Consider the following 12500-nt stretch of genomic DNA (forward strand, 5'->3'; position numbering starts at 1 on the left):
CTCCTGCTGTAAAGTTAAATAAAACATGGTACTAAAATCTGTTAAAAACATAACCTAACCCTTAAAAAAAAAAAAAAGACATTTATCCGAGATTTCAAGGAACACGTGTAGTGATGCAGGTTTTGCGCTTTCAGGGACGCGGGTCCTTCTGAGAACAACCTGAAAGACTTGCTGCAGCAGCTCATCAGCATCATGGCCGCCAAGCCTGCCGAGAGGCCACTGGTCCGCCAGGGTGAGGCCTGCCGCTTGCGGTTCTCCCGGCCCGATAAGGCCAGAATTGACTTTGCGCTCTGTCGCCTTGCAGAGGAGGCCGAAGATCCTGCATGCATACCCATCTTTTGGATCAGCAAGTGGGTGGACTACTCTGACAAATACGGATTAGGTAAAGCTTCTCCTGCGTTTTCAAAGAACTTGACAGTGTCATTTTCTTTTTCTTTTTAAATCCAAAAGAAAAATGAGCATTTACTCATTTTTGTAATAAGTCCGTAAAATAAAAGGGTAGGGCTTCACAATTATGTCCAAAATAATAATTCCAATTATTTTGGTCAATATCGAAATCACAATTATCAATCACTCATTCATCATGTTTGATCAAACGTCTATTTATTGCTCCCTTTTTTTTTTTTTTAAACAAGTATATAAACACGGCTTCAAGGCTTGATTTTTACAAATAGTAATAATTAACTAAAATAAATAAAGTAAATAACAATTTAAAAAAATTCCTACCAAGACATGGCAAAAATGTAACACACAGGGCAACACAGCTAATGTACTTGCTGGGTGTAAACCAATTAAAAAAAAAAAAAAAAAAAGCCTATTTAAAACCAAGCATATTATTTACTTATTTACAATTAGCTGCCAAAATGTAATTTTCGGTCATTGCAAATTGAAGTTATTTCAATTATTTGCCAGTTGGATTTTTCAAAATGGGTCTCAATGGACTGCTAGCACGGTATTTATCAGGAATGAGGTTAATAACTCAACGCCATTTCACACTGGTAAATAATGTACTGTGGGCCCCTGGTTTATGAGATTAATCTGTTCTGCGGTTGAGATTAATCCAAACCTATGTTAATTAGCTAATGCGTGTAAAAACAGAAGTTGTGTATACGTATTAAAAATTGGTATCAAAATAGTATAATACAGTAGGCCCCCGGTGAACGAACCTCCTGTCTTACGTATTTTTCATCTTACGACTTGGACCGCAGCGTTTTTTTGTCCCCCTCTTACACACAAACCTTTCGTCTTATGAACCATCCAACATGCGGGTCAGTGTGTCCGCACTATTTTTTATTTATAACACTATTTTATTATTATACTATTTATAAAAAAAACAACTTTTCTCGCATGTCACGGAAATGCTGATATGCTATTTGTCAATTAAGGCAGTCACGGAGATGCCGATGTGCTATTGGCCAGCGTCATGTCAATCACAGAAATGCGGATATGTTATTGGCCGCACTCCGTCATTGCTTGATGGCACGAGCTGGTCGCTGTGTTGTGAAAATTTTGCAAACTTTTATCTGTTAGACATGGCTTCTAAAATTGCAAGTGGCGGTAACGGAAGAAGTAAGAGGATGATGACAATAGAAACGAAGCAGGAGAATATAAAAAAAAATACGAAGGCGCACGCATAGTTAACCTTGCTAGTGAGTATGGCCGTAACCGCTCGACAATCAGTACAATTCTCAAGAACAGGGACGACATTAAAGCAAGCAAGTCTTCTAAGGGCGAGACTTTCCTTGTCAGGGGACGGACCTTGGTCGACAACAAAATGGAGAGGCTTCTTCTATTATGGATTAAAGAGAAGGAAATTGCTGGTGATATGTTCTCGTTTAAAAAAAGTTCTCTTTTAAAAATAAGTTATCGTTTAAAAAAAGTTCCTGTTTGAACAAAAAGAGTCAGTTTAAAAAAAGTTCTTGTTTGAAAAAAGTTCTCGTTTAAGGGGAAAAAAAATTCCGCGGGTTCATCTCTGCTCCCCTCCGCCTCCACCCATCACCAGCTCAAGTCACGTCGCCCCAAATGTAAATGTCATTTTTCCTTTGTATAGTTATGTTATTTAATTTAACTGTACAGTAGATTATGCTACTCATTTTTAATATGTGTATAAAGTCGTGATGTTTTTACCTAAGGTTTTTGCACGCGTTGCACGCATTCACTAATTAACATAGGTTTGGATTGCCCGTCATACGAGCAGTTCGAGTTACGAGCGTAGCCGCTGAACGGATTAAGTTCGTAACACGGGGGCCCACTGTGTGTGTGTGTGTGTGTGTGTGTGTGTGTGTGTGTATATATATGTGTGTGTATATATATATATATATATATATATATATATATATATAAGGGTTTATTTACCTAATGAGTGGCGCTTGTTATGGACATATAAGGGTATATGTTCTTTTACCTATCTTTGTATTTCTTGATCTCGAGCTTTGTTTCTGTATAAATTATATTCTTACTTTTATTTTAACATCATTAGCAATCTTGGGACCCATGGATAACCAATTCAAGTTTGAATTGAGCACTAAAATGCATCATAAGAACGATATTAAAAGCACACTCACACGAGATCAAGTCTTTAGTCTTTGTGACCCCAATAGCAGACCAGCTTCTTTGTGACCCTATCTCGCTGACCAATAGGAGACAAGTATTTTAAGGAGTCGAAACGCAGACCAATAGCAGAGCAGCATTGTAGTGACGCGTTGCAGTGGAAGCCGTTTGACACCAACAGAATTTTTTTTTCTTGTTCAAAATCTAAACTAATCAATCACTTTTATTTTTTTTAGTTGCAAAATTTTGGCTGACAAAGGTATACATTTCTAATCACCAATCTGGAGTTTTGAGAAGTACTCAAACCTTAACCCTAACCCTTTCTATTTAATCCATAACAAACAAAATTACTTTGGAAGGAAAAAAAATCTGGTTTGTGTGTGTTGTTTCTTTTTTCCATCAGTAGTTTTGTATTGGATAAAAGTAATTCAATGAGTAAGCACAAAAAATAATAAAGGGCAAAACGGGACGATCGTAAACCAAAGAGCCTGATTTTATTAGCATTTTTTTTTTTAAATAAAAGAGGTCATTAATTTTGTTAAAAAAGGACTTTTTTTCAGTTCCTTTAGATTGTTTCAAAATTACAAACTAAATCGGCCTTTTCTGAGGCTCAAATGTGTTTAACAATGTTCTTTTAAGTTTTTTGACATCTTATTGGTTTATTTTCATGACGGAAGGAAAAAAAATAACATTTAACGCAATTCTATTTTACAAACCATAATTTTACTTATTTAATTTACATATTGTGCGAGGTTTTTTTTTTTTTGTTACATGTATTGTGCAAGGCTTTTTTGTTACAAACCAAAACAGCAGCACCATACCGTAGCCATAAATGCCCTTGCAAACCCTGCCGTGTGTATGTATGTGTGATAATATATATATATTATATTTATTATTTTTTTTTTTTTCCCCTCCATTTCTTGGTTATGATTGTGTTGTGCAGTTGACTAAAGCAAGCAGTGTGGCATTGCAGGCTACCAGCTGTGTGACAACAGTGTGGGCGTCTTGTTCAATGACTGCACACGCCTGGTCATGTACGCTGATGGCGACAGTCTGCAGTACATCAACCAGAAAGCCCAGGAGTCCTACATGAACGTTGTCGCCCACCCACCCACCCTCAACAAAAAGGTCGGTACATTTACATGCCTTTTTCCATCTTGCTCTAGATATATTCGTCTGGGCTGTATAGTCTCTCATGAAACTGTAAAGAAGTGCGGTCAAACTTATTTGAGCTTGCGGTGCTGCATGGAGGAAGCTCTACTCCCAATTGGGCTAAACCAATAAAATCATGGTACAGTATATATTTATTTAACTTTAAAACAAAAACTTTATTCTAATTTAATACAGGCCAAAATAAAACAAGTATCCGTAGTATCAGTATTAATCAAAACATTCATATTACTTTTAATCATAAAACCTTTCAAGCTTTTTAATATATTTAAAAAGTCAACTCATTTTTATACTCAACAAAATCATTTTGCAGGCCGGATTAAACCCATTTATGGGGCAGAACTGGCCCGCGGGCTGTATCCATGCTACAGCTGCTGTAAAGGCTTTTCCACTCTCCTGGGTAAATGAAGCCTACCGAAGCACTTTGATATTATTTTACTCTGCTTGGTGGTCCGCTTGGTTTAAACCTAATGCCGCGTTCAGATGGAGCGCGTCGTTTACGCTCTACGCGAGTTGTTTAGACGCGAGTTCAAGATGAAGTTCACTTTTCAGCAACAGTGTCGGGGGAGGGGAGCATTGCTGAGAACTTTCACTTTTCTTGGATGTGGCAGAGCCAATATTTTCTCCGACAGCACCTTTATTCTTTTTTTACACTGCGTGTCCCTTGCTTTACGGCAATACTCGTCTGCCAAAATATAAATAAATAAATAAAAGTTTCAATGTCGCAATCAAGCGGCCGATACCGTGCTAAATACTGTGCTGTCAGTGCTGCACTAACCTTATCTTAGCTCAGTAACTACGGTTCAACCGAAGTAAAAAAAAAAAGTAAGCAAACGCTGCAGGCCACGCGGCCCAGTACCAGTTGATCCACGAACTGGTACCGGTCCACAGACTGGGGTTTGGGGACCGCTGCACTAGATGGCACTGTGAGTACATTCAGCTCAAATGGAAAATGTCTTGACAGTCCCGGTTTTATCGTGTGGTCATATGTCAGCTTGTCAACATTTGAGAATTTAGCCCTGCAGAATCATGATATCAGGGTTCAGTTTGTGCCAAATCATCACACTAAGATTCTGAAATTTTGAACCAAACCGGTTTTGGTTTTGATGAAACTCAGTGTTCTTGTCAATAGTGATGGCACAAAATTAAATCTCAAATTTGAGGTGGATGGGAGCTGGGGTTTGGAAGCTACAGTTTCAGCAAAAAGGGGCGTGGCCACCTTCATCTGAGCCCTTATATATTAGGAACCATTGGGTCAGTCTTCACAGATGAGTCATTATTAGAAAGGGAATTCGACAATTTTCCTGTTATATGGTTTGCAAGCTAAGCCGTGACTGGTTGTTTACCGTACACCACGGGTGTCAAACTCAAGGCCCAGGGTACAGATCGGGCCCGCCACATCATTTTATGTGGCTGGCAAAATTCTTGTTTTACCTCAGTTTTCTGACTAAAATATCAAACTTGCAAGTTGTCTTCAAAAACATTTTTTTTTTTCATTCCCAATCTGTCTTTTGAACAGTTTTTACCGGTCTAATTTCAAAACTAGGTAAGTATCTGACAAACACCCTTAAAAAAATTCCGGCCCTCCCGACAGAAACGATTACAGTAATCCCTCGCTGTATCGCGGTTCATCTTTCACGGGTTTGCTGCTTCACCGATTTTTTTTTTTTTTTTTTTTACAGTGTGTATAATTTTTACAGCGCATTGTGCTCTGAATCCTGATTGGCTCAGGGGCTTTACTGTTGTCTCGAAATAAAATACAGTGGGCCCCCGGGTTACGAACTTAATCCGTTCAGCGGCTACGCTCGTATCTCGAATTGCTCGTATAGCGGGCAATCCAAACCCATGTTAATTCGTGAGTGCGTGCAACGCGCGCAGAAGCCTTAGGTAAAATCATCACGCTGTATACATAAATTAATATTAAGTGACATAATCTACTGTACAGCTGCATTAAATAACAAATACAAAGGATAAATGACTTTTACCTTTGGAAAGACGTGACTTGTGCTGAGATAAGCAGAGATGAGCAGAGATGAATGCTCTAAGTCAATATGGTAAATCAGATATGCTATTGGTCTTACAGTGTCAAAGTAACTTTTTCAGTCAGGGTTTTCTCTACTTCCTTCCATCCCAACCAGCTGTGCCATCAAGCTAGATAAAGGCGTTCGGCCAATAGCATATCGGCACTTCTGTGATTGACGTGTGACACCGGCCAATAGCATCTCCGTGAGTGAGACCGGGTGACCTTAATCGACCAATAGCATATTGGCGTCTCCTTGACTGACTGATAATTATTTGCACTTTTTTTTTAAACGGTTGGAATGTATTGACATCTTATTGATTAAAACACATTTAAATCTGTGACGATTTTTTGTCCTGCAATCGGCACACTTAATTTCATGTCAACTGTTTTTCCCGACGTGAATTGAGCACGGTGGAAGCGGAGAGGTGGTTGTGTGTGTTGCATTTGCTAGGCAGCACACTTATGGCTTGTTCGAGCGTCAGTTCACCTTTGGTAACAACTCACAAAATTGCAACAATGACGCTGTCCCAATGCATATCGGGAGATCGCCGACTAACCTGACATGCAATCTTGTCTAGCAACCATTATATGGCGCTGTATCATCACCCGTAATAGGGTGCAGAGATTAACCTCTTGAGTTAATACGGCAACGCATATGGGCTATTGGTCTTACAGTGTTACAGTAACTCTTTCAGTCATGGTGCAAATCACGGAGATACTAAAACATCATCCTCTTATTTCTTCCTTTACCGCTGCTAGTAATTTTAGAAGCTATGTCTAACAGATAAAGTTTGCAAAGTCTTCAAAACATTCCGTTTTTCACTCATTTTGTCTACTTCCTTCCATCCTGTCCCATCAAGCTAGATAAAGGCGTTCGGCCAATAGCATATCTGCATTTCTGTGATTGACGTGTGACGCCGGCCAATAGCATCTCCGTGAGTGAGACCGGGTGACCTTAATCGACCAATAGCATATTGGCGTCTCCTTGACTGACTGATAATTATTCGCACTTTTTTTTAAACGGTTGGAATGTATTGACAATTAATTAAAAAAAAAAAACACACATTTAAACCAATGACAATTCTTTGTCCTGCAATCGGCACATTTAATTTCATGTCAGCTGTTTTTCCCTTTAGCTGTACAAACACTACACTTAAATGGTAATATATTTAGACACCGTGAGTGAGACAGTCAGTGTGAGATTGTAAGACCAATAGCGTTCACGTTACCGCCATAAGTATCTATTAATGATTGTAGATGACGCAACTGCTGAATATATTGATGCGGTTAGGCGAGAACATTTCTACATACTCAATGGCTGGTTTGACGGAATGCTCGCAAGACGAGAGGTTTGCTCGTAAACGGAGGACAAAATTCTCCCTGATCCACGCTCGTAAGGCGGAATGTTCGCAAATCAGGATGCTCGTAAGCAGGGGGCTGACTGTATTAACGCTGTACTCTATTGGTTCTTCAATTGTCAATTTATTACAAAAAGCAAGAGAATCCAAAAACTTGCTTTCGTCTCTCCTGATGTGCGAGCGTGCTAGTAAGCACATTGATTGACAGCTTGGTCTCTGGGAGCCGATCGCGTGACTTGTAGGCGTGCCAAGAGCAAACGCACACACCCAGTCTGTGTGCCTGCATAGAGAGCAACGGAGAAATGCGCAGCTTTGGAAATCTGACTCTTACCTAGATTTATTTTGTAATAAATTTAAATTTCAAGTGTATTGTTATGATATAAGAGGCTTTAATTCGATGTCCGCTCTTGGACAGGAGCGGTACACGGCCCCACAATCAGGTTCTGAAACCCATTGCGGACTTCTCTTTAATCCATAATAGAAGAAGCCTCTCCATTTTGCTGTCGAGCGAGTGCCGTACCCTGGCAAGGAAAGTCTTGCCCTTAGAAGATTGCCGAGCGGTTCCATCCATAGTCACGAGCAAGGTTAACTATGCATGTGCCTCCCTCTTTTTTTTTTTTATCTCCTGCTTCGTTTCTATTGTCATCATCCTCTTACTTCTTCCTTTACCGCTACTAGCAATTTTAGAAGCTATGTCTAACAGATAAAGTTTGCAAAGTCTTCACAACATTCCTTCCTTCCGTTTTTCACTCATTTTCTCTCCTTCCTTCCGTCCCGACCAGCTGTGCCATCAAGCTAGATAAAGGCGTTCGGCCAATAGCATATCGGCATTTCTGTGATTGACGTGACGCAGGCCAATAGCATCTCCGTGAGTGAGACCGGGTGACCTTAATCGACCAATAGCATATTGGCATCTCCGTGACTGACACCGTGACTGAGACAGTGACTGTGACGTTGTAAGAGCAATAGCGTTCACTTTACTGTCACAAGCGTCAACTGCTGATTTTGTTGACGCAACTAAGCGAAAATATATTTGCATACACAATGGCCGGCGTGTAGGATTGTTCGTAAGACGAAAGGTTTGCTCGTAAGTGGGGGACAAAAATCTCCGTGGTCCACGCTCGTAAGTCGAATTGTTTGTAAAACAGGGTGTTCGTAAACCGGGGGCCGACTGTATTTTAACAACAACAACAAAAAACTTAAATATTACAAAATCCTCTCACTGGCTGGATTGAACCCCTTAGCTGTCGTGAAACCGGGCCGTATGTTTGACAAACCCCATCCATATGATAATACATGTGCTTCATGCATGTCTGTGGGTATGTAGTCCTGTGAGAGATCATTTTTCATAAGGGAAAAAAAATCTTTTGTCATCGTTGACGTTCTGCTTATTTTTGTTTGTGTTTTTTTTATTGTTTATTGTTTATTATTTTATTGTTTTGCCGGTGTCCCAGATCACCCTGCTGAAGTACTTCCGCAACTACATGAGCGAGCACCTGCTGAAGGCGGGCGCCAACATGGCGCCGCGGGAGGGCGACGAGCTGGCGCGCCTACCCTACCTGTCGCTGTGGTTTCGCACCAATAGTGCCATCGTGCTGCACCTCAGCAACGGCACCGTGCAGATCAATTTCTTCCAGGTGGGACTTTGAACCCGGGGGCTTGTTCGCTTAGTACCGCGTAGTCCTCGATCTTTTCACCTACAACATTAATGGTCGGGTACATCAACTACAATGCATCAAATTCATTGTGTTTATCCGTCATTTAAAAGAAAAAGATTTGGAAAGGAGCAAAATTAATCGGGGGGAGGTTGAAATGTACAAAAATGTAACAAATGACCATTACATCAAACATAGAACTGAATTACAAAAGTTATTAATTTTAACACAAAACGTTAATTTGATGCAAATGAGTACTTAATGCAAAACCTTGGCATATGCTGACAACTGGTTCTTAACCTTTTATCAGTGATGTCCCTCCTGTAAAATATGTTTTCAGCCAAGTACCCCTTAATCAGTACAATTCATTTAGTTAAAAAAAAAAAAAAAGAGCTTTAAACATGCCATGTGTCTGATTTATTAAACTTTAGAACATTTCAAACTTCATTTGTACACAAAATAATAAAGTGTCCTCTCTTCGGTCATAGAAGGGATATGCCATCAAAAAGAAATAACTTAATATTTGTCCACATAAAATAATCAACAGTCAACCTTTAAATGTCAACCCTTAAACCCAACTTAAATGTCAGATCACGCGTTTGGGATTGAATCAATTGACTTTGAGAATTTTTTTTTTTTTTTTGTCACGTACAATTAAAACTTTAAAAGAAAGAAAAACATTGTTTTACTTGAGGTTGACTGTAAAATGACATCACCTTTGCTGAATGCTCAGGCAGTGACCAATCCATGTAAGTACAGTTTATCAGTCACATATGAACCACATTGGGCCGTAACTGGAGCCTTTCACAAAGGCATGCCATTAAACATGCTAAAAAAAAAGTCTTCGTTAAAGGTTGTGTATGTCTATAATTAATTTGTTAAATTATTATTAGTATTTTTCAAAGCAAGAAAATGAGAAGTTAAATGGGATTTCCTTTTAAAGGGAATATGTGCGTGGGAGCTATAGGGGCATTATAGTAAATGCAGCAAAACACACTCCTGCTGTCCGTAGCTCTAATAGACATGGCGGCCTCCGGAGGAGTGCCACCCCTCATGTAATATAATTTAATGATAAATAGACCTACGGGTCTTTGGCTGTCTCATGTTTCGAATCCGATTTTGGGGTCTTCGATTTAGAATCGGTTCAATTTTCTAATCAATTATTTAAAAATGATTTCTGCTGCAATCTATAGAAGTGCAAAGAATCATTATACTGCGTGGGTCATCTTTAATCAATAACAGACAATGTTTGTTTGTTTTTTGACATGATGTGTTTATTAGTATGGAGCATGCCTTTTTCGACAAAAATAGCATGTGGACAGCTGCTATTTTTTTTGAAATATGAACTGTATAGCTGTTATTGTAAAAAAATAAGATGAAACAAAATCCAAAAAAAGGTAGAAGATACTTTGTCATTGCATATGAAATTGCAGTCCCAAAATGTCCAAAACTGTGGCCCAAATGTAAACTATTGGTATTTCTCAGTACTTTTATGACAAACAACGTATGAAAATGAACTTTTTCAAGTTTCAAGCTAAATTAATAGTATAGGGAAAAAGTATGGGGGAAATGTGCGCCAGTTGATTGATTTCTGAGCCTATCGCGAGCGATATCGGTCACAATTTGTAACAATATTTAGTACGGTAGAGACACTCACATACATGTAAAAGAATTAAAATAGTAAAGTTTGAATTAATTTGGAGTTTGCATACATTGTTTTGTATTTTATCTTCTTTATTTTGTTTTGTGGACATGCTGAACTTTTGTGCCCACTGCTTGCGTTCCTGATGCGCCGCGCAGCGTGACACATTCCTTGGGAAGTCAAACTATACACGCGCGAGGATCATCATCTCGGTTGTTTGTGGAAAGTTTGCTTGGATAACACTTCATTGTATAAGCCGAAAAAGGGCTTCTCGGCTCGACGAAGGCGACTAAACAGGTCCCATTCACTGTGAAGCCGTGAGAACAGCGCGTGGTCAAATCTTCTCTTTAATTTTTTTTTCTTTCTTTTGGCGCGAATCTATCACCCTCGCTCCTTTCTTGCGTGCACGTCAATCAAATGCGCTAACACATTAATTTATAACAGAAGGCAAATGTGAATAAATGAAAACACAACACATACTAAATATGTTACAAATGCTTCATTTACAATGGGTGAGTACGTTCATACAACGTTCGTTTTAACTTTGAAGTGAACTAATGTATTTTCCGCACTAAAAGCGCACCGGATTATAAGGTGCACCCTCAATTAATGACATATTTTTAAAGGTTTTTCAATCACAATGTAGTAATACTAAAGTAATAATATAAACTCTAAACTCTCAATAGCATAACTCAATGTCAATATGACCAACCTTGTTCAACTGTAAACGCACAAAAGAAACAGGTAAAGCTTACTTTATCAGTTCATTCCCCATCTACGAATCCCAATCTCAATATTGATCCATATAAAGGCGCACCTGACTATAAGGCGCATCATCAGCTTTTTAAAAAAATTAAGGCTTTTTGGTGCGCCTTATAGTGCCGAAAATACGGTAATTGAATCGTGACTCAAACAGTCGCGATACAGTGATCCCTTGTTTTTCGCGGTTAATGGGGGACCGGAACCCCCTTGTGAAAAGTAAATCCGGTGAATTGTTTTTTTAAATGTGAAAAGTCGTCATGCTATACATAGTATTTAAGACAAATATTACTGCAGTACAGTAACCCAGTACGCATATTCACTTAAATCTTGAATGATTAAACCTTATACACTGTACAGTAAGTGAGCAGTAACCCCTTTCCTTTTAAGTCTCGCGCAGCCGCGGTCATATTAGCAGCGACCCGGATGTTGACTTACAGTCAAATCTGTACATGAGCAAATATAACAATTGATAGTTTATACTTTAAATACCATTGTATTTTTAAAAGAAGTCGAGGTGAGACATTTCCAACGATCTGGTAAACATCTGCGCCATTGTGTCTGCCTCGACAATGTGTGTGCATGTGCCAATTGCCTCATTAACAACTGCGTTTGCGCTGTGCGTTTCATGACTGTCTCTGTAGGAGTAAAAGCGGGAGTTGGGGCTGGAGTAGATTGCAACTCCAAAGGGACATGCCGTGTCAGTCATTAAACGCACCTCTGCACATGTCAACAGGCAGAGAGGAGCAAAGACGATGTTCACCAGACCGTTGGAAATCTCTTACCTAGATTTCGTTTATAATTAAATGGTATTTCTAGAGTAATCTCTCCAATGCTGTCATGTTTGATCATGTACAGATCTGACTTTAATTAAACGTCCGGGCCACAGATAATATGACCGCAGCTGCGTGAGACTTCAAAGAAAAGGGGGAACTGTTCACTTACTATACAGCGTATATGGTTTAATCATTTAAGACTTAAGTAAATATGTGTACTGCAGTAGTTCCACGTCTGAGGAGGGCCCGTGGCAAGTGCATTTATAGCAGTGGTTGTCCGTCATGGCCAGCGAGGCCTTCTCTGCTGGCCTAACATAACCTGACATCATTATCATAACTATGATAAACTATAGTAACTATAATGAAAGTTAGTTTCATTTTAAATACATTTTTACTAAATATAGGTTTTTTATATATAATAATTTTATTTATAAAATAATTCTCCACATTCTTTGTGTCATATCCATTTGGTTACGCTCCTACTAGTGTTACAGTTTTAAGTTGGTGTTTTTAGCCAATTAGAATTGAACTAACTTGTGTTGCCAGGCTGTATATAATTTGCCTGCT

The 12500-nt window shown here is 39.0% G+C and overlaps 1 protein-coding gene across 1 annotated transcript in view; it reads left to right on the plus strand.

The window, feature by feature from the left end:
* Positions 1 to 12500, plus strand: part of plk1 (polo-like kinase 1 (Drosophila)) — a 26337-nt gene that overhangs the window by 10790 nt on the left and 3047 nt on the right. The window contains exons 7-10 of the mRNA XM_088419462.1: positions 135 to 232; positions 305 to 382; positions 3524 to 3678; positions 8556 to 8738. Coding sequence (XP_088275588.1) covers positions 135 to 232; positions 305 to 382; positions 3524 to 3678; positions 8556 to 8738 — 514 coding nt within the window. The remainder of the gene's footprint in view (positions 1 to 134; positions 233 to 304; positions 383 to 3523; positions 3679 to 8555; positions 8739 to 12500) is intronic.

The sequence above is a fragment of the Hippichthys cyanospilos genome, chromosome 7 (genome assembly GCF_059441005.1).
Source record: "Hippichthys cyanospilos isolate Australia breed blue-spotted pipefish chromosome 7, RoL_Hcya_1.0, whole genome shotgun sequence".
In the NCBI taxonomy this organism is placed as follows: Eukaryota; Metazoa; Chordata; class Actinopteri; order Syngnathiformes; family Syngnathidae; genus Hippichthys; species Hippichthys cyanospilos.